Source organism: Herpailurus yagouaroundi, unplaced genomic scaffold (genome assembly GCF_014898765.1).
Source record: "Herpailurus yagouaroundi ecotype Mexico unplaced genomic scaffold, PumYag 251, whole genome shotgun sequence".
Classification (NCBI taxonomy): Eukaryota; Metazoa; Chordata; class Mammalia; order Carnivora; family Felidae; genus Herpailurus; species Herpailurus yagouaroundi.
Genome location: NW_024412468.1, coordinates 1,210,705 through 1,232,593, shown reverse-complemented (window position 1 = coordinate 1,232,593; position 21,889 = coordinate 1,210,705). Strand labels below are relative to the sequence as shown.

Genomic DNA, 21,889 nt, shown 5'->3' with positions numbered 1-21,889 from the left:
TCTTCTTCTCCTCCTCCTCCTCCTCCTCCTCCTCCTCCTCCTCCTGCTGCTTCTTCTCCTTCTTCTTCTCCTCCTCCTCCTCCTCCTCCTGCCACTTCTTCTTCTTCTTCTCCTTCTCCTTCTCCTTCTCCTCCTCCTCCTCCTCCTCCTCCTCCTCATCCTCCGCCTCCTCCTCCTCCTCCTCCTCCTCCTCCTCCTTTTTTAAGGACTTTCAAACAACCCTGTCCAACCAACCGGACCAAGCACACCCACAGCCTGTGACCCCAGACTGACATTTGATGCCATTGCCACACTCCGTGGAGAAACCTTATTCTTTAAAGACAGGTATGCCATTAAACTGCTTCTTCCTTTGACTGACTTTCCTGGCATAACTTAGAACTGGCTTCTAATCAAGTCCCACTTTGCACATTACTCAGCTTTTCCTTTGAATTCTGTGCACGTGCCCCCCATTGGAAAGGGCTGTGTTTTCTGGGTCACTCGAAACATCCAGGAAAATTTTTAAAAAAAGAAAGAAACCCTCCAACAGGCATAAACATTCATGTGTTGGTGATAGTATCCCAGACACGGGCGCCACACGTGGGTTTACTAGACACAAAACCTCACCCTGTCCCACCCACCCAAATTCAGGCCAGTAAGTGGGAGCTATCCCTTCATAAGCTGAGGGCAAATCATCTCCCTGGTTGAATTTTTCAATTTTCCATCGGCTGCTTTGTGATTGCGTAACCACAGGCTGGGCCTACTTGTACCACTTTTGCTGGAATACTCTGGATATTCTCAGTCATTTCTGTAGGGACAACGAGACTAATACAATGAGACTTGTCAGGGTGTGAGGAGGGGACAGGACAAAATGTAATCAGATAAGGTCATGCCTGTGACCTCCCCTAAGCACTGAAGCGGCCCCCCCCCCCCCATGAATGGTATCCCGTAAAGCCCCGACCCTGTGCTGGTCACCGTGCTGGGAACCGTCCCACCCTCTCAGGGACCGGGTAGGGGCTGCACTGGTGCAGGACACAGAGAAGCTGCCTACTCGGGCCACCGCATGCGGTCCTGTCCTTTGTGCTCTGCCAGGTACTTCTGGAGAAGGCACCCCCGGATGCCAGAGGTGGAGCTCAACTTCATCTCTCTGTTCTGGCCGGCCCTGCCAGACGGCATCCAGGCCGCGTACGAGGACTCGGACAAGGACCTAGTTTTCCTATTTAAAGGTAACTGCCTACGGTTTCATCTTATTTAGGTTGTCCCTGCAGGGAAGGGAAGGCTTCTCTGCAGCTCCCCCCACCCCCACCCCAGCTGAGAGGAGGTGAGCCGATGACAGCAGGTTATGCTGGCCAGACTTGTGTCAGGAGACCCGGGTTGGGTCCAGTTCCTGCCGATAACCACTGTGTGCACTTGAGCAGCTGTTCCCTCCTCAGGCCTCAGTTTCCCCATCTACAAACTGAGGAAACCTTACTAGACCCCCTGAGTGCTCTGTCAGCCCCATCCCCAGTATAATGTTCTCAGAGTCCCCAAGGCTCTAATACAGTCTCTGCATAGGAGTGTCAGGACGTAGGAAAGACCCAGCTGTGAGGCCCTGAATGTCAGGCTGAGATGCTGGAAATTTTGTAGGTGCTGGGGAACCACTGAGGCTATTACAGCCCAATGAACTTGACCACCTTTGTCCGTTAAAGACTATTGTTCCCTTGCTGTTTCTGTGATGATTTTACACCAAGAGGTGGTATCGATTTTAGAGGAATGGAAGAACCCTATCTAACGTAAAACCTGAATCATTGGCAGGCAGCCAGTACTGGGCTCTGAGTGGCTATGACATTGAGCCAGGTTATCCCAAGGACATCTCAAACTACGGCTTCCCAAGCAGTGTCCGCGCAATTGATGCCGCTGTTTACTACAGGGGAGAAACCTTCTTCTTTGTAAACAACCAGTTCTGGAGGTAAGGTAAACTATTTTTTTTGGCTAGAGGTTGAAATCTGTATTTACCTTGTCTACAACCACTAACAACCAGCCATCTGGGGGTTTAAAAAAAACCCAGGTGATCTTTCATAGGCATTTTATTTTCATGAAATCATCAGTGTTGCCATGGCCTTTGAAAATGTCATTTTTATGAAGTCAAAAAGCTTCACAATGGTATTGAGGATTCTATGTAAGGGAACAGAGCAAACCTTAATATGGTCCCAGGAAGGGATGCAAAGAAAAAGGCTAATTCTGTTATGAGTTAATTTCTAAATTTTTTTTTCAACGTTTATTTATTTTTGGGATAGAGAGAGACAGAGCATGAACGGGGGAGGGGCAGAGAGAGAGGGAGACACAGAATCGGAAACAGGCTCCAGGCTCTGAGCCATCAGCCCAGAGCCCGACGCGGGGCTCGAACTCACGGACCGCGAGATCGTGACCTGGCTGAAGTTGGACGCTTAACCGACTGCGCCACCCAGGCGCCCCAGTTATGAGTTAAATTCTAACACACTCAAGAAAATGCTGTTTGGATAGCCTGAAAAATGTGGTGTCCACATTGGACTTATCACCTCACTACTGGGGGGGAAGGGGGGGAGGGGGAAGAGGAGGAGGGAAGGGAGGAAGGCTGGTTATGCACCAATTAAGTAAATCCACAGGGAATACAAGCTTTTCTTTTTGAAAATCAGGTCGTGATCTCACAGTTTCTGAGTTCGAGCCCCACGTCGGGTGCTGTGCTGACAGCTCAGAGCCTGGAGCCTGCTTCAGATTCTGTGTCTCCCTCTCTCTCTCTAGCCCTTCCCCCAGTCACCCTCTGTCTGTCTGTCTCTCTCTCTTGAAAATAAACAAACATTAAAAAAATAAAAATAAGTAAAAAAGAAAATAACATTGTGCTAGCAATCAAAACCCTGTTTTAGAATTAATGCGACCCACCTATTTTCTAAATAGGAATGTGCCCTTAGGTAGAAAAAAGTTAACCATTCTTAGGCCCAGGAAATAAGACATAACAAAGACTGAATGAGAAAATATGTGTGAAGGCACTTTGTAAAGTATCTGCACTTTAAATAAAACTGTTATCATTACATACTATATTGATACATGGGACATTTTTGTTTCATCAGATACGATAACCAAAGACAGTCCATGCAAACGGGTTATCCCAAAAACATAGCAAGCATCTTTCCAGGAATAGAAAGTAGAGTTGATGCAGTTTTCCAGCAGAATCGTAAGTAGAAAAAAAAACCCTGATAATAAATTTGTTTACAGTCGTAAAATAGCACGTTTACGTCTCAGTGTTGTATCGGAACAATTTTAATTGAAAATGTCTAAGACCTTCTACAAGCTAATTCAACCCTTGATCTTTTTTTGCTTTTCGGGCAGACGTCTTCCTCTTCTTCATCGGACCCACGTATTATGCGTTTGATCTTAGCGCTCACAGGATTACTAGGGTTCATAGAAGCAACAGATGGCTTAACTGCAGATAACCCTGAAGCAAAGTCACACGTGTCTGCATCAGTTTCCTGCGAATGGAAGGAAAGTCTAGTTTGCAAATTCATTTTACTGTGTCCTGTTTATACTTTTCTCTCCCATAAGTAATGCCTGCTGTCACTGTCCTCACTGGGCCTGTCTTCCGTGAAAATGCATTTGGAGTAGTCCACCGTCTACAGGGCTGATTTAGTTCTCACCTATTCCAGCTCAAGAGAGGAGATGAAGCCTTCCTGGTCACCTCAGTGCTCACTATGTTGCTACTCATCCGACTTCTAGAATGCTCGTATATACCTGAGGCTCCTTAAACATGTCTTAATTATATCTGCTATGTACCGTTCAGCACTGGGTTCCAGTGAGACATAGAGCTCATGAGCAACGTAAACAGAACCTCTTGCCTTTACTGAAAACGTGGTGCTATATTCCAGTCCTGGAAAAAAATCCTGTTGACCCATGTGGTGGGTTGAACTGTGTCCCTCCAAGAAAGAGATATTGAAGTCCTAGTCCTAGGTGCCTATGAATGTACCCTGTTTGAAACTAGAGTCTTTGGAGATGCAGTTAGTTAAAATGAAGTTATCCTGGAGCAGGGGGGCCCCGGAAGAAGAGGGTCCCCGCACACACTGAGGGGGACGGTCACGTGAAGGTAACACAGGGCCTGGAATGATGCATCTACATGCCAACAACGGCCAGCACCCATCACAGGCCAGCAAGAGGCAAGGAAGGATCCTTCCCAGAGCCTTCAGAGAAAAGAATTTTATCCTCCTAACACCTCAATTTTAGACTCGTAGCTTCCAGAACTGTGATAGAATAAACTGTTTTTTAGGCAACCAAGTTTGTGATGCTTCCTTCTGGCAGCCCTAGTCCGTCCAGCAGCCAGGACAGAACATCTGCACTTGAGAAAATGAGTCAACACAAAATGACAAAGTTGATTATTGTCGCCTTCCCCCGGAAAGGAGCTAGAAGGGCGGTACCACTTTCTCTTCCGCCTCCTCCCTGCTCTGTCCTTTTAGATTCCAAGCAAAAGGGCTAAGTAGTTGGATTTCTTCTTCCCCATTTCTTTTTTTCCAGGGATACTCTGGGGGGCACCTGCTACCAGTAAGTGGGATTTACTGCACCAACACAATAGTGCTGGGCACAAAATACTGTGAGCTCACTAAATTAAACTGAGCTTGGATGCATACATTTGATAATGGTTCTTTCCCACCAAGAACTGTAGGACTTCAGGGACCATACTGGCCAACCAAGATATCAAGATCATTAGGACACCATATCGGCAGTTGTTAGAACGTAACGCAGATTATTACACGTTAAATGAGTGCATTGTAAACTGTATTTATTACCAGCACATTCTATTTTCTTATTCTGTTAGTTTTGAAATCCCGCAGATAATTAGTAGAATTTGGTATCTTATTCTGGTTCAAAAATTATTAAGTGCATTTAAAATAAATATATTAAATGACTGACTTGTGATCCATAATTTCTTAAGATGCTACCACATGGTTCCTATAAAGTATGAAAAGGAATAGCAGATTTTATATTTGCAGGCACTTCTTGTCTTACCAGAATTATTACGTTGACATTAATCTTTCAGATACCCTTTTCATTTACAAAATATTTTGTACAGATCCGATTTTCTTTACAAATTCCCTCAAATATGTCAGCACGTTTTTCTCAACTTACTTTACGAGATGAGAAAACAAAGTAGGATGTACCGTCACTCCATTCGTTCGTTCATTCAACAGTAAGTAATCGCAGACATGCCCCAGGTACTGTGCTAGGGAAAGTGAGAGAGAGAGAAGAGGAATTCATTGCATCAATATAACAAGTGCAAAAGAACCTGTAAGAACAGAGTATTTCATTTTTTTTTTTAATTTTTTTAAAAGTATTTATTAGGGGCGCCTGGGTGGCTCGGTCGATCGGGCGTCCGACTTCGGCTCAGGTCACGATCTCACGGTCCGTGGGTTCGAGCCCCGCGTCGGGCTCTGTGCCGACCGCTCGGAGCCTGGAGCCTGCTTCGGATTCTGTGTCTCCCTCCCTCTCTGCCCCTCCCCTGCTCGTGCTCTGTCTCTCTCTGTCCCAAAAATAAATAAAAACATTAAAAAAAAATTTTAGGTGTATTTATTAGAGAGCGAGAGCTGGGGTGGGGCAGAGACAAGGGAGAGAGAATCCCAAGCAGGCTCTGTGTTGTCAATGCAGAGCCTGACGCAGGGCTCGAGCTCCCAAACTGTGAGATCGTGACCTGAGACAAAATGGAGCCTCGAGCGCTTAATCAACCGAGTCACCCGGAACAGAGTGTTTCATTTTTAACATTAGAGTCCATTTCAGACCATTATATTTCCCAAGACTTGTTAACGTCTGTTTTTTCGGGCATGGAGGTAGGAGCTTCCTCTCAGAACCCCTGCTTGGTGCGCTAACTAGTTCTGAGAGGTTCTTGGCCCACCTACACATCTTTGAGAGCAGAACTGAGTTCCTTGTTATTTCTTTAACCATATTTCACAGGGTCCTAGGAAGCGGACAGCTATAGGAAGTGAAACAAAGAATTGCAGACTTGCTCCTCATTTTCTAGTTCTCTTCTGGACAATACGTGGTATTTTCTGGCGGTTAAACTGAAGTTTAGCCTACGAGCAGCCAGAACCTGAGCTTAGAACTTGATGAGATTATTTTTTTGTCTCCTTTAAATTTCTTTGAAACCAAAGCCCAAGTGCAGATGTTGCTGCAATTAGTTCACTGGGGACGTGGTCCCGGGAAGCCAGAGTGGGGAGGCAGGCAGCCCGAGGTGGACGAGAAAAGCCAGTACACATACGTGTGATCAAGTTTCCTCTGATGGGCATTCTGGGCTCGATTCCAGCTGGACCCCCTGAGAAGCCAACCCACTCCCGTTTAACTGTTCCCATCTCGAAGGGCTGGGAGGCCGGCGCGCTCCCCCTCCACTTCCCTCCCGCACAGGCGGCTCCTGGACGTCATGTGCCCTGGGAACTAAGCAGAAAGGGTGCCAGAGACGTCTCCCATGTCTGTTGGTGGGGGCTTAAAACGATGGGAAATTGGAGAAGACTTCTCTGGAGAGATGTAACAGCCCGAGAAGGAAGCTTTATAGATTGTGACACTGTAGAAATCTCCAGGTGGCACACGTTGCTAAGAGCCTCCGTGACCTTGCTCCACCTCCTAAGACCCCACTTGGATTGGAGGCAGCAACGCATTCAGCTAAAAGACCAGGTGCCGTGGTCTTTATAGCCAGATGGGGCCAGTGTTTCACGTCTTGCCAAAATGCATAAGCAGATTATTGCATGGGCTTCTCGAAATAGACGGGGACCCTCCTTTCTCTGCCGTCCCCCTTCCTGCTCCCTGCAATGCGGACGCAATGGTCGGAGCCTACGCAGCTGCCTGGACCACGGAGCGCTGCACGGAGAGAGAAGTGTCCTGATGTGGATGCTGCCTGCGTCCTCGGGGTGGGGACTTGTCAGACAGGTCCTGCCCTTCCCAACCCGGGCTTCTGCTATGTGAACGAGAAATAACTTTTATTTTATGAATCATCCGTCACCTTGGGTTCTCGTATGTTCAACCAAATCTTATCCCAACTAATGCATCACACGAAGTGTCTGGAGCACACCCCACCTCCCCGCAGGGAGGGTCGTCGGTTCACAAGTCCTGGCCGTGCTCCCAGAGCCTCCCGGCAGCTCTCTGCTCTCTCGTTCTTGAATAGATGGCACGGCACAAAGGATCCAAACATGGGAGAACATTTTCCAGTGTTAAACACAGACACCCAGAAAGAAACTTTGAAGAAACAGAGACAATTCTGGGAGTAAAAGATGTCAAGATAAACTTAAAAATACTATAAGCTCTCAAAAGATAAGCCATATTTTACATCCAAACACCCCTTAAAAATGTGAGAAAAAGAAAAAGTAAAATATTCAGAGAACATTGGAAACTAAAAATATAGCTGAAATAAGAAACATAATTGTTGGGCTGGGAAATAATGTTGACAGAAAACGGTAGTAGATATATTAGGAGCAAAGAGATTCAACCCAAGAGGTCCGATAGATATATGGATTCCAGAACGAGGAAGGAAAATCGGGTTGGAAGAAATTACCAAATAACGTAGGAACGTGCCCTTGAGGTTTTCATAATGACAGGACTGCTCACGCCCAGCAATGTTAACGCAAAAAAGAAAAGAGAAAAAAAGAAAAAAGGAAAACCACATCAAAAGACATCATTGTGAAATTTTAGGATATCTGCATAAAGAGAATATTTCCAACATTTTTCAGAAGCAAAAATATCCAGAATCAGAACAAAAGACTCCCCAGCAACAATAGCACATTCTAGAAAACAAGGGAAGACTACCTTCCACGTTCTAAAGAAAATTTATTTCAGCCTGAAATTCTACGGACACACCCTCGATCAAGTGTCAGGATGGAATGAGGGACATCCTGAGGCATGAAAAGATTGCAAACATTCATTTTCCTGGCACTCTTTCTTAGACCAACCACTCCCATCTCGCTTGGCTGTCTACACATGTATTTGCTCCCATCGGCATGATTTCCTGCGCTTCATTTCTGCTGTGCTACCTGCTTCCTATGGCCTCCCTCCACACATCCTCTCTGGGGTTCAAATCCTACCCATTCTTCAAGACGCAGTGGAAGCCCCACCTGCCTGTTGCGGCCAGGACCTCCATTAACAGCGACCCACTCCCCCTACCCTTCTCAAGCTCTGGAATCTTCCCTGTACATTTTGCCACTTGCCTGTGTCTGGCATTCACGTCTGTGTATGTCTGAATTCTCCAACAAGATTGGAACAGTATCTTCTTCATGCTTCCATTTATGGCGACAGGCAAATACAGGTGCCCAAAGAACATGTGAAGTTTGTCCTAGTTAATTAGCGTAATCTGATTCCTGAGTCCCGTGTCCTTTCACGACCCCTTTCTATCCAAGATATTCAGAAGGTTCGTTCAAAAGAAAATCATAAGCTCTCAAGAATTTCGAACATAGGAAAACCTCCCAACTTCACAAGGACAAAAGTAACTTGGAGGCCGACTTGGTGTTCTATTCAATTCAGTAACGAGCAATGATTGTGTTTACTAAAAAAAAAACAAAAAACAAAAAACTGCAGATCATGATTGCAAAATCAAGTCAACCTAAGGGGGAAAAAAAAGCATATCATGACACACTTCATGGCAAGTGGTCCTTGCCTGTTACGAATTAAATAACGATACAAGCCAATTCATGCCACGTCTCACTGTTGTTTTCTAAATTTTGTGGCAACAGAGACAGGCTTCAACTGAAAAGAGAGAGAAATGAAGAGCCTTCTGCTTCTGTTTTTGCTCTGTGTGACGTTTTGCTCCGCGTTTCCTACAGCCCGAAAGATGGACCCTGAGGAGCCCATGCACCTGGCACAGGTACTGTCCCCATAAATGTTGATGTCGGCTATCTGTAAAAAATGAATTGTACCGATTGTCTTGGAACCTAAAAAGACAGCAAATTCCTCCAAAAGATTCCTGGACTTTCCCCCAGCTCCAAGGACACCAAGTAACCGTGTGCGGGGTGGGATGGGGGTGGGGAAGGAGATTTGCCACCATTTCTCATGACGGTTCCAAGTAAAGACAGAGGGAGGAGCAAGAGGGCGGCCCTGGGAGAAATGGACATCTCTGTACAACCAGGGGGGCCCAGCTCTAACTCTAGACCGCTTACCCCCATATGCATGAAAGAGACATTGCCTTGGACATTCCCTCTAAAGATCAGTCCTGTGAGTTTGCCATGTTTGGTTAAATTAATTAAATTTGCCGAATGAAAAAACCATGTATCTCTTCTAGAATTTGTCCCAAGGAAACAAAATTTATAGGGAGTATAAATGAAAGTAACAGCAGAAATGGGTAAGATGTGTGGTCATTTACCACGTAGAAGAAGCTGATCGTCCTCTGTGGAGATTTGGAGCATGACAGGCTGTGTGCTTTGGAAGGTTCTGGTCGCACACAGCTCGGCCACTTCTTGAAAATTGAAAACACAGGGTGACTCTCTCCTTCCTTCCTTTCTTCTTTCCCCGTCTGGCTCCTTCCTTCCCTGGCTCCTTATTTCTTTCTCCCCCCACCCCCACCACTGCCCAAAAGGGTTTCAGGCAATTTTGTTTTATCCTGAGATACAGATCTGCTGTCTTGTAGTCTGTGCCTTTTTTTTTTCTTTTTTTTGTCCCTTTGGCCAGGCATATCTCAACCAGTTCTACTCTCTTGAAATAGAAGGGAGTCATCTTGTTCAAAGCAAGAACAGGACTCTCATAGATGGCAAAATTCGGGAAATGCAAGCATTTTTTGGATTGACAGTGACTGGACAGCTGGACTCAAACACTCTTGCAATCATGACGACACCCAGGTGTGGCGTGCCTGATGTGGGTCAGTATGGCTACACTCTCCCGGGGTGGAGGAGACACAACCTCACATACAGGTAATGACTCCGCCAACTCACTTCCCCCTAAGCCAAGACCTTGGGGTATAATCTACGAGGAACAATAACAATACGAGTTTATTCTACCAAGCACCTGCTAGGTGCATGGCCCTTCCCAGATCTCACTTATAGCAATTCTCCCCACAAAACTGGGACGTCGGCACCACTCTGAGGACCACCTCAGAGACACTGAAACAGAAGGTTGTTTGCCATAGTCAGTCTTAGCAGCAGACTGGCTCTGACAGATTTGCTTTTGTCTCTGGCCTCGGCCGCTTCCTCGGCGGGACCAGAAGCACCGCCATCTGATTGCAGATGGCTGAAGGTGCAGGTGGAGTATGATCAGCAGAGAATGGGAGGAGCCTGGGGCACAGCCAGTTCATGTCACAGACACAGGTGGGTTAGAGCCTTGGGGTCTCAGATGGACCCCGGTGTGAAGTACGGAGTTTGCCCTCAGGCATGTCAAGAAAAGGGGGCTGGTCATTGGTAGGAAGAGGATGAAGCGTGCTTCTGACATGAGTCAGTGGCCTTGACTTTGCTCTAGGGCCCTCTTGATAGACCCTAGAGAGGATTAGTTCTTCCTTCACTGTATTGGGTCTTAGGAATTAAAATAAAACTAGGTTTGGCAAGATAGGGAGTATAAACAAGAGGAAAATCTTTTTCTGAGTGAGTAATTCTTTAAGGCTCTCAAGGGAGACTCTTGAGACACATGCTCAAGGCTGATTTCCACAGGCATCTGAGAAAACAAACCTCCAATCTGTTTAAAATGTTTGTGTAATACACCCATGTCTACAGCAAGCACAGACATGACATTAATGCTCTCCCACTTGGGAGGTGATCTTAAGGACGTCATGTAACCTCTTTGAGCCTCATTTGTAAAGTGCTAGAAGACTAGCTGATCAATAGGGCAGATGGGAGGACTGGGTTGTATAGCTTTTGTGAACGTAGAAAAGTATGATACATGTGCAACAATAGCACACTACTAGAAGTCACTGCAGCATACAATCGATAAGAAATGATTTTCTTTGTGTCTGTGTGTGCCTATGTGCATGTGTAACCAATTGGTCTATTTTTGAAATTTTTAAGAATCGTAAACTACACTCCAGATATGTCACGAGCAGACGTGGACGAGGCCATCAGGAATGGCCTAGAAGTGTGGAGCAGGGTTACTCCACTAACATTCACCAAGACTTCCAGGGGGATCGCAGACATCATGATTGCCTTTAGGACCCGAGGTAAGGGTACAGCAGACAGAAAAGTATGCCTATTTTCATCTCTGGAGATTTGAAGAGGCTGACCTTCTCCCCTGTGAATTGTGTCTCAGTCCACGGTCGGTGTCCTCGTTACTTCGACGGCCCCTTGGGGGTCCTTGGCCACGCCTTCCCGCCCGGGTTGGGTCTAGGTGGAGACACTCACTTTGATGAGGATGAAAACTGGACCAAGGATGGAGCAGGTGAGTCCCATCTTCTTCCTGGACAAAAATTTTATCATTCCGCACAATCCCTGGAATGAATAGCTGTGCAGTTAGTTGCTTTTTACTTCTCAATTCCGCCCCCTCCCACCCCAGTTTCCCATATTCCAAGATGACATCGATGAAAGTATTCAGTATCCTTTCAGACAGTTGTGCTTGTACAGGTCAGAGCCTCATCCACACAACACCCTCCCAAAGTTGCTCATCCTGCTGTGATCGGCGCATTCTTCTTGTGCTCGTACATCCATTCATTCACCCACAACGCCTGAAGGTCCACCATGTGCCTGGAACTGTGCAAGGCATCGGACGGACCACAAAATTGTACTAGAAAGTTTCCAGCCCTTCAGAGGTCATGATGTTGTGTGGTGCGAGGCCAAGACCACATAACCACCCCACAAGGCACAGTGTGCTGTGTGTTATACCGATAGTAGAAGTCATCTGTGGCTTCCAGATTGAAGAAGACTCTAGGGAGGTGGTCATCTTGAGTTAGTCATCGAAGGATGGTGCGTGAGTTCATGGCCTGTACAAGGTCTATTTAAAAGCATGAACTTCCTCTTCTAACACTTGCCCACCTGCGAAGGAAGTTGACCCTAATCTTTACATTCAAACTATTCCTTCAGAGCAACTGTGTTGGTTTTATTTCTTTTAAACACCTGCCTGGTACTAAAATAAGAAATATTTTATTACTTTTCAAACAAACACTAAAACTTTACTGCATAAAACGTGTGTGCATCCGACAAAGGAGCAGGTCTCCATAAACTCTCCGATTTTTCCCGTTGTTTTCTGTCATTGACTCCAGTCACCTTGGGTCTGGTGTCTGGTTTCCAGGGTCCCAGGAGAGCAAGGCTATGGCTCTCTTTATATGTGGTATACAAGATCACAGTTCAGTCCTGACCAAGTAACTCCAGATAGTCTGTGGGTCAATTTCATAGTTTGTTCAAATCAGCACGTGATAGATGCTCCACACGTTTGGTAAATGAAGTCAATCAAAAATCCCTTACTCCACACCCACTATGGTACAAATGGAGTAAATGTTAGTGTGCAAGACACAGACCCTGCCCTTCAGGGGTTTACAGTCTAGGGGACACACACTGTCAACTGGCAATTAAAATCAGTCTGACCAACACTGGGATAGAAGAAACAATGGCAAGGTAGTAGGAGCATGTAAAAGAAATTTGAACCCAAACACAGAGGTCACGGGAGGAAGTGATACCAAGCCTGCATTGAAGGCTAAGCAGGAACTCAGAAAGCAAAGTGGCATAGAGAGTGTTCTGGACAGAATAACCCAACCAACTCATGTACCAGGATTGTGGCAGAAGGCCAGGCTGAAATGATGAATGGGACACGGACAACATAGTGTCTGAAAAACCAGGAGAAAGGTTTGGAATTCATTGAGATGACCTGAGTGTGAGTTATCTTTTCAATGAGTCACTTGTCCCGTCTTGTCCAAAAGCATACCCAGTGACACTGCCAGCCAGACAAGAGGCACCAGCAAAGGCCAAAGAGCACAAAAGCATGAAGGACCATAAGAGAATTCTTGACCGGTCCAGGTTTGTTTTGTGCAAACATCATTGGACAAGGCTCCATCATAGAAGGCTCAGCCTTTTCTTTAGGATCCACAGGCTTGATTGCAAGTCCAAGGACAGTGTTATCTTTAGAACCTTACAGACCAGTGGGAGAGACAGCAGGATAAAAAGGCAATTTCACCATGCATGGCGAGCCCTCTAGTATGGGGAAGTACGGGGGATGGGGGGGGCGATGCATTGTGCAGGAGCTCATCTAAACATTCTTTCATGCAAACACCTGGAGATCCAGCAACCATGATTAAGCACCTGCTACTGATAGGTAGTTTAGTAACCACCAGGAGTAAAAGGCTGTTAAGACACAGTCCCTGTACTGAAAGGTTGCTTCATGCAGTCCCGTATGTGCTATGACACAATTAAACACTGAGTCTATGGAAACACTGGATAGTGGGTGGAGGGATAAGAGAAACCTCATGAGGGAGATGATTCTAGTGGGGCTTCCTGAGCAACAAATAGGAGAGCTAGGCAAACAGAGGATGGGGGAGATAATATTCTGGGTAGACAGAATGTAGATGGTCAAATACAGAGATTAGAAGAAACATGCCCGGGTGGCTCAGTCGGTTAAGCATGTGACTCTGGATTTCAGCTCAGGTCGTGATCTCATGGATCATGATTGAGCCCCATGGCCCCCCTCCAAGTAAACATTTAAATACCTTTTAAAAAATAAGGACTATGGCACAAATGAGACATGCAAATGATTCAGTATGGTTAGCTCATGAAATATGAAATAAAATGTGAGGCTGGAAAAAAGGCAGGGACTAGATCATAAATGGCCATTTAAGATCTTTGGACTTGATCCAACAGCAGCAGGGAACCTCTGAAGGATACAAGTAGGAGGTACGTGATCCCATACAGTGCAGCCCAGCAACAACCAAAAACTGGTGGCTTGTTTTTTTTAGTTTATTTATTTATTTATTTTGTGACAGAGAGTGTGCGTGTGTGCACATGGTGGGAGGAGAAGGGAGAAGGGTAGGGAGAGAATCTCAAGCAGGTTCCGTGCTGTCAATGCGGAGCCCAAGGTGGGTCTTGAACCCAACTGTGAAGTCATGATCTGAGCCGAAATCAAGAGTTAGATGCTTAACTGACTGAGCCACCAGGCGCCCCTCTATTTTCTACATAGGATCCATTTCTGATACTCCTGCTTCCTGCCATGTACTTGCTCTGGGTCATATCTCTCCATGATATGACTAATACCAATTACTCATATGGAAATATTTCCCAGATACATCATGGTGCATATGAGAATTATCCCCGCAATGGCAAGCCTTTTCTTCTTTCCCCTCAGTTACTTCCTAGTCTCAGATGTAACCCTTCTCCTTTTGGTTGACCCATAGACCTATGTTTTTTCTGTTTTTGTTAAGGATTCAACTTATTTCTTGTGGCGGCTCATGAATTTGGCCACGCACTGGGGCTCTCGCACTCCAATGATCAGACAGCTTTGATGTTCCCAAATTATGTCTCCCTGGATCCTAACAAATACCCGCTTTCTCAGGATGATATCAACGGAATCCAATCCATCTATGGTGAGTAACATCATAAATCTGAATATACGTGAACTAAATAGGAAGCTTTCCAGAAGGGAAGTGAAAAAATCACTTCTAGAAATATCACCATGAAGAAAATACTTGAGTAAGATCCTTCTGTAGGTATTTCCACACGCCTTCTTAATTCACTGTGGTGTTTCTTTTCTCATCAAAGGGAGTCTACCCAAGGCATCTGCTAAGCCAAAGGGACCCACTGTCCCCCATGCCTGTGACCCTGATTTGACTTTTGATGCTATCACCACTTTGCGCAGAGAAGTAATGTTCTTTAAAGGCAGGTAAACCCTTTCCCTTAAACACCTCAACTTCCTGTGAATATTTTTCTTTCCAAGAGATTTGGGGATGAAGAGAGAATCACAGATAGTGAGAACACATTCCTCCTTCTTTACATTTTATAACCGCCCATAGCACTTGAATGTTTTATGATGTGTATGTATCTCTTGCTTGTTTTTTAAGTTAATTTTTAAGTGTTCATAAGCATTTTTTTTTCATTGCCATTGTATAAGAAGGTGTGGTAAAGTCACTTCCAGAGACTTCTTAGCTCAAATAGTATACCAGTCTCAGCGGTGCTGAAGCTGACCTATACCATTTCAGGAGCCAATTGTTAAATTTTGGGGACTTTTGCAAACCACTTCACCTCACTTTGGTAGCTTGAAACTGCCCATGGTTGAAGTATTTACCCCCTGGAAATCACCAAATGATAAAAATTAGGTCTTTTTCCTACTTAGGGAGGCAGTTGTTCACACTGTCTGAGCAGACCATTCCTTAATGTTGCCTCAGTGTGGTGGCTATAGTAAGAAATCTCTCTTCTCTTCTCTCTCTCTCTCTCTCTCTCTCTTTTTCTCTCTCTCTCTCTCGCCGTGCTTAACTTACTGGACTTGAATTGCAACACAGTAAGTCAGCTGTGTGTACCGTGACTGTATTTCCAGACCAAGCATTGGGACATAGACCATCTCACAAGGGTATGGGCACAATGGCAGAGTATCTGAGATCTCTCAGCCTCCACCCACAACTACACAGCACTCAGATGACATGCTCCTCACAGCAGAAGCTGCGGCCACCTGGGGGTCTCAGGGAGGGATCACCAGTGTGGGAAGGGAAACAGAATGTCAGGGCTTTGCGGGTCTCCTTCGTAGACTCAGAGCTTTACAGCCAGAGGGGAACATCTGAGAAAATACTATAGCATGCACTGATAACATTTCTTCATTCTAGCAAACATCAGACCCATGAGTTCCTCTTAGAATGCTTGGTGTTGCCTTCAAATCTTGAGTATTGCTGCTTTGGCAAAAATGAGGCCACTGATCTCTCAGAATTGACATTTCTGTGGGTAGGTTGCTACTCTAAGCACCCAGGAGAGTGGGCACAAAGGCATGTCCTGACCTTGACCGTCCAAAGGGTAGAACTGAGCCCACACCCACCTAAATTTGCCGAGGAAAATTACCTGATGAGAATTACCTGATGAGAATGCTAGCCAGTTAAATAAGAGACCAGCTCTAGATTACCTGATGAGAATGCTAGCCAGTTAAATAAGAGGCCAGCCTAGGTTTACAGTGTTTTCACTGCAGCATAGGCTGCATGTGTAAAGTGGTTTTGTTTCACACAGGCACGTATGGAGGATCTATTATGACATCACTGACGTTGAATTTGAACTAATCTCTTCGTTCTGGCCATTGCTGCCAACGGATATTCAAGCTGCATATGAGAACCCCAAAGATAAGATTCTAGTTTTTAAAGGTAACGTTGCCCATCACGGTTTGTGTCTCTGGATGCCTGAACTGGTCAGTGGCTTTTCTGGTACCAGGAACATAATATTCACGCACGGGCCAAAGGGAGAGTGCTTCTGCCGTGACGTTGCGTTCCTGTTGTAAAGAAAAACTACCCAGGGGTTCTCGGTGACTGTGAAGACAAACATCATCCCAATTGCACGGGAGCTAAAAGAAACCTGCATGATAAAAACTAAAAACTATCTTTTTTCTACCAAATGAAGGTAACCCACTTCCCTTTTATATTCCCTTTCCACTACAGTCGCCAGATTTGGCAAATAACAGCACAAGATTACTTGAATTTCAGATAAAACACATAATGTTTTTAGTAGAAGTATGTCCCTTGCAGTATTTTGAATATACTTTTACCAAAAATTAGTCACTGTTTTTTTTTTTTTTTTAATTTTTTTTTCAACGTTTATTTATTTTTGGGACAGAGAGAGACAGAGCATGAACGGGGGAGGGGCAGAGAGAGAGGGAGACACAGAATTGGAAACACGCTCCAGGCTCTGAGCCATCAGCCCAGAGCCTGACGTGGGGCTCGAACTCACGGACCGTGAGATCATGACCTGGCTGAAGTCGGACGCTTAACCGACTGCGCCACCCAGGCGCCCCAGTCACTGTTTTTTAAAAAAAGTTTTTTAACATTTATTTATTTTTGAGGGACAGAGTGCTAGTTGAGGAGGGGCAGAGAGAAGAGACACAGAATCCAAAACAGGCTCCAGGCGCTGAGCAAGATGTCAGCATAGAGTCCAACACGGGGCTCAAACCCACGAACCGTGAGATCCTGACCTGAGCCGAAGTCGGACGCTTAACCGACCGAGCCACCCAGGCGCCCCCAATTAGTCGCTGTTTATTTGCAATTCAAATTTAACTGGAATCTTATATTTAATTCAGCATTGCTACTTTTCATCTGGATTTCATCAGATTACTTGCCTTTGAGAATCCTTGGAGGCTGAAATTTAGGAGAGCACGTGCAAACATAGGTGTCAGAGAAATGATCAATACAGTGAAACCAATTGACACGCACAGTCGCGTGCACGAACACTATTAACTGTGGATGGATGTTATTTGTGTAAAACTAACGATAAAAGCAGCTCATGAAAGCAGTAAGAATAAATGGAGACATAAGATCACTAAATCTCTAGGCATTGAGCCTGAGAGATGACACATTCATTATTTTCAAACTGCTTTAGACATCTCTTTTTCCCTCTAGGAAATGGATAAGATAATCACGTTCTCTCTTCCTAGATGACAACTTCTGGGTGATCAGAGGATATGCAGTCTTGCCAGATTATCCCAAATCGATCCATACACTTGGCTTCCCAAGACACGTGAAGAAAATCGATGCGGCTGTCTGTGACCACAGCCTAAGAAAAACCTACTTCTTTGTGGGCATCTGGTGCTGGAGGTCAGTTTACAGACAATCCACCCCTTCATTTCATTCTGCAGAAAAGTATCCACATAGCCTCACTTTAACACAGGCAGAAATAGAACTCACCTAGAGGCTTCCTAAAGCCAATTATGTGGGTGGATGACATTCACCAAAAGAGTGTGTCAGTGAGTCCGAAGATCTTTCTCCAACTTAAAAAAAAATAAATAAAGATAAGGTGAAATAATAAAGCTTGTGAAGCCAACCAAATTGCCAATAACAAACATATCTAGTGAAAACCTGTGAACGCTCCAAGCTGAGTCCTTATTTGGTTTTTTTGTTTGTTTGTTTTGTTTTGTTTTAATTCCGGCTTCCACACATCACCCTGTGCACATCACAGCAGGTGCAATCCTTAATCCCCGTCACCTCTTCTCCCATCCCCCACCCACCGCCCCTCCCCTGGTGACCACCAGTGTGTTCTCTGTAGTTATGAGTCTGGTTCTTGTGGGCCCATACTTTGATTTAATAGTTCCCCAGGACAGCATCATTCTGCCTAATGATGTGGCTTTTATCCCTCATCTTTTCTTGTTTTCAAGACAATACAAAAAATTCAGCCAAACATAATCTTTGATATATTTTTAATTATAATTATTTTCAGAAAGAGAGAGAGAGAGCTGGGGAGGGACAGAGAGAGAGAGAGAGAGAGAATCTGAAGCAGTCTCCATCCTCAGCACAGAGCCCGATGTGGGGCTCAATCCCACCACCCTGGCTGGGATCAGGACCTGAGACGAAATCAAGAGTCAGATGCTCAACCAACTGAGCCACCCAGGCGCCCCAACATGTTTTTAATTATTTTCATTGTAATTATTTATTGTAGTTATTTTAATTATCGACCTGATAGTTTTCCTCTCCTAGAGGCTACTTCCTCTCCACATCCCAATTTGAGTCCAAGCAATGAAGGATTAAGTCCTCCCCACCAAGCAAAGATCCCCTGTAAACCTTTCAAACCCATGCATCCAGGTTTGATGAAGCGACCCAAACCATGGACAGAGGGTACCCACGGAGGGTGGTGAAGTACTTCCCAGGAATTGGTCTCCGAGTTGATGCCGCCTTCCAGTATAAAGGTAAGCATCAATGCCTAACTTTTAGGATACTTGGAAGACTTTACTGGCTGTGAAAGAAGGTAGCACAGAAACGTAGGTGTTTCCATTTTAATGTAATTTTACTATTCTTTTTTTAAAATTTTTTAATGTTTATTTATTTTTGAGAGAGAGAGAGAGAGAAAGAGAGAGAGAGAGAGAGAGAGAGAGAGAGAGATCACGAGTGGGGGAGGGGCAGAGAGAAAGGAAGACACAGAATCCGAAGCAGGCTCTAGGCCCTGAGCTGTCAGCACAGAGCCCGATGCAGGGCTCGAACTCATGAACCATGAAATCATGACCTAAGCCAAAGTCAGATACCAACCAAGCCCCCCAGGTGCCCTGTAATTTTACTATTCTGGAGCACATGTAATAATAAACTCTAACCAGGCAGACATTCTCACAAACTGAATTAGTAAGTCCTAAATGATATTCTCTATTATACTATTTCAAATCTATGCATACAGTACCAAAATTAACTTTACTTACCATTGATCCAAGATAGTCGCTAAAAGACACCCCCTGAAGAGTTTGAACAGCTCTACGTGTTAAAAATGACTAAGCACATGCACTGAACAGTGACTCTCAAACTATTTAGTGCATAGTTTAATGTGCACACTTGGGGTTTGTGTGAGAAACTACAAATTCTTCAGAGTTTCCGAAAAAGATCTAGAATTGCGGGTAAGATCCAGAAATCTACAGTTTTAAATGAACCTCGCACAATTTAATGTACCATTGTAGCTGATGTATCTTCAGACTTTGACGATGAACAATAACCTAGAACGTGGAGTGAGCAGGAGTCTACATTTTTTCCGAGTGACACCATCTTTTATTGCAGATAAATCTAACATAAAACCTTAATACTTAAAACGGAGCAGAATGACTCGAGGAAAATGAGGATGTAGGGCCCAAGGCCATGTCCACAGGATATGTGGCTCGCTAAGACACTGTTTTGAAACCTAGTTTGAGAACCTTTGGCATGAACCACAGTCTGGCTAGAAAGGTGGTAACTCCCTTGACATTCATGTTTCATACCTTGGCGTCTTCCTTGGGAAAATAAAAATAACGTTTTTCATGAGACAGCAGTAAAATAAAATATATCTCTGTTACTGTAGAAGGTTCTTTTCTCTCCATAATATACAATTATTTTATTCTATACCCATTCAATTAAAAAGTGTGGAACCATTATATAGTTGTGCAAGGTAACATATGATCCCCTCTCTCTAGGATTCTTCTATTTCTTCCGTGGATCAAAGCAGTTTGAATATGACCCTAAGGCAAAGAACATTACCAGAATGTTGAAAACCAATACTTGGTTTCAGTGCAAAGAACCATTAAACTCATCATCTGATTTTAGTGTCAGTGAGGAAGAAGTACACTCCGGAGGAGTAGAGATGTTTTATCGTACGAATGTAAACTTGCTTATTTTCAGTATTGTTCATGTGCTAAAAATATATATATAGTTATCAATAAATTCATAGACCTAAAATAAACCTCAAGAGGTCTTTTCGTCTGAACTGTGCTTCACAGTGGAATAGAACTGTTGTTGAATGTAAGCTGCCCAACCTGGTTCTAAACATCTATTGCATAAAGACTCAACACATACTTTGAGCTGCCTGACTCTTTTTACAGGAAGTTATGATGTATAAGCAAAACTCGCACTGTATCGTAAGCCTACTTTGTGTTTGTGGACTTGGATAAGTAAGCCATGTGTCTTATAATAACTAAATACTACAGACATTTATTAAACCAATCTTTAGCATCCTATTTTGTCTGGACCTTTGCAGTTGGAGAAGCCGCATAAACTGCAACCCTCGTCTGTACCCATGCTCTGAACCCACTGAGAAGTAACGTTCAATCCTAAGAGCAAAATGGCACCTTTTTTACTGAAAGAGCATATGTTAGCAACTGTAACTGTGGGCAAGCTAGCTTTCTAATATCAAATTCTAGAATAAGACATACTTAGACTCAAGTCGTGGGAAGAACTGGAAAGAAGCACATCCCCACAAGAATGTGAGCCCTCTATAGGCTGCATGGAGCCCAAAGAGAAAGAAAGAGGATGGAGCCACATGTGCCCAGTTGTTGACCCCAAATTCACTAATAAATAAGTTATTCCACCTGCCAAAGAGGAGTGATCGCCTAGAGAAACCCAGGAGGTGTTACACAACAGGTGCTCCCCCAACAATTAGGAAACTAGTAGAAGCAGGAAAGTGGTGTTCCAGCCAACCACCCAAGCATAGGCCAATGCATTTAACCATTCCTTAGAGAGCTTAAAATCAGATTTTACACACACTGATCTCATGTACAAGAAATTTAGAGATTTCCTCCCTATGTTGAAAATATATCTGTCACCTGAGCCTAAACCTATAAGTGGAAGGCTCCTGTCCTCTCTGCTACACCACTTATTTGTTGAGTTTCTAAATTCTTAGTGCTTAGATTTTACCTTTACACCCTCAAAACTAAATGTTTGAATAAGCTCTTAATGAATTTTCTGACCCAGAAGATGAGAGGATGTCAGTTGAATTTGATTCTGATGAGATGATAGGTTAAGCAGATACCAGCTGATAGAAAATATGCAGAGAAAATCTCAGGAATTACTACAACCACATTCCACCCCCCAACTTGAGTTCATTGTTCCCAGGTCCCTATTAGAAAAGGATATAGAAAAGAGCTATCACATGCTCAAAATAGAAAGAAAATTTTAAGAAGTACAGCTTAATACCTAGAATATAGTAGATACTAGGCTAGTCTTGGTGAAAACTAGTGCTGGAATAATCAAACACCCATATATACAGACAAAAAGAATCTCAATCCTTACTTCACACAGTTCACAAAAATTAATTCAAAATGGGGGCGCCTGGGTGGCGCAGTCGGTTAAGCGTCCAACTTCAGCCAGGTCACGATCTCGTGCTCCGTGAGTTCGAGCCCCGCGTCAGGCTCTGGGCTGATGGCTCGGAGCCTGGAGCCTGTTTCCGATTCTGTGTCTCCCTCTCTCTCTGCCCCTCCCCCGTTCATGCTCTGTCTCTCTCTGTCCCAAAAATAAATAAACGTTGAAAAAAAAAATTAATTCAAAATGAACCATAGATTTCTAGTAGAAACTTAAAGCTTCTAAAACTTCTAGTAGAAATATAAAACTTCTAAAAGAAAAAAGTTAAAAAAAATTTTTCTGTGG

General features: G+C 44.4%; 2 protein-coding genes across 2 annotated transcripts in view; both read left to right on the top strand.

Moving 5' to 3' along the window:
- Positions 1-4,886, top strand: part of MMP8 (matrix metallopeptidase 8) — a 17,305-nt gene extending 12,419 nt beyond the window's left edge. The window contains exons 6-10 of the mRNA XM_040460783.1: positions 207-324; positions 1,069-1,202; positions 1,771-1,924; positions 3,063-3,166; positions 3,322-4,886. Coding sequence (XP_040316717.1) covers positions 207-324; positions 1,069-1,202; positions 1,771-1,924; positions 3,063-3,166; positions 3,322-3,425 — 614 coding nt within the window. The 3' untranslated portion in view covers positions 3,426-4,886. The remainder of the gene's footprint in view (positions 1-206; positions 325-1,068; positions 1,203-1,770; positions 1,925-3,062; positions 3,167-3,321) is intronic.
- A 3,741-nt stretch (positions 4,887-8,627) lies between these two features.
- Positions 8,628-20,484, top strand: MMP27 (matrix metallopeptidase 27). The gene is made up of 10 exons (XM_040460789.1): positions 8,628-8,815; positions 9,616-9,854; positions 10,938-11,086; positions 11,176-11,304; positions 14,267-14,428; positions 14,604-14,724; positions 16,050-16,180; positions 17,461-17,620; positions 18,602-18,705; positions 19,945-20,484. The coding sequence occupies exons 1-10, from the start codon at positions 8,714-8,716 to the stop codon at positions 20,178-20,180; spliced, it is 1,533 nt and encodes a 510-aa protein (XP_040316723.1). The 5' UTR covers positions 8,628-8,713; the 3' UTR covers positions 20,181-20,484.
- The last annotated feature ends 1,405 nt before the right edge of the window (positions 20,485-21,889 follow it).

Bases quoted from the DNA above. Each gene is read 5' to 3' on its own strand.
- MMP27 (XM_040460789.1), top strand. From the start codon at position 8,714: ATGAAGAGCCTTCTGCTTCTGTTTTTGCTCTGTGTGACGTTTTGCTCC. The intron at 14,725-16,049 runs GTAAACCCTTTC...TGTTTCACACAG, and splicing joins GTAATGTTCTTTAAAGGCAG to GCACGTATGGAGGATCTATT. The intron at 17,621-18,601 runs GTCAGTTTACAG...CCATGCATCCAG, and splicing joins GTGGGCATCTGGTGCTGGAG to GTTTGATGAAGCGACCCAAA.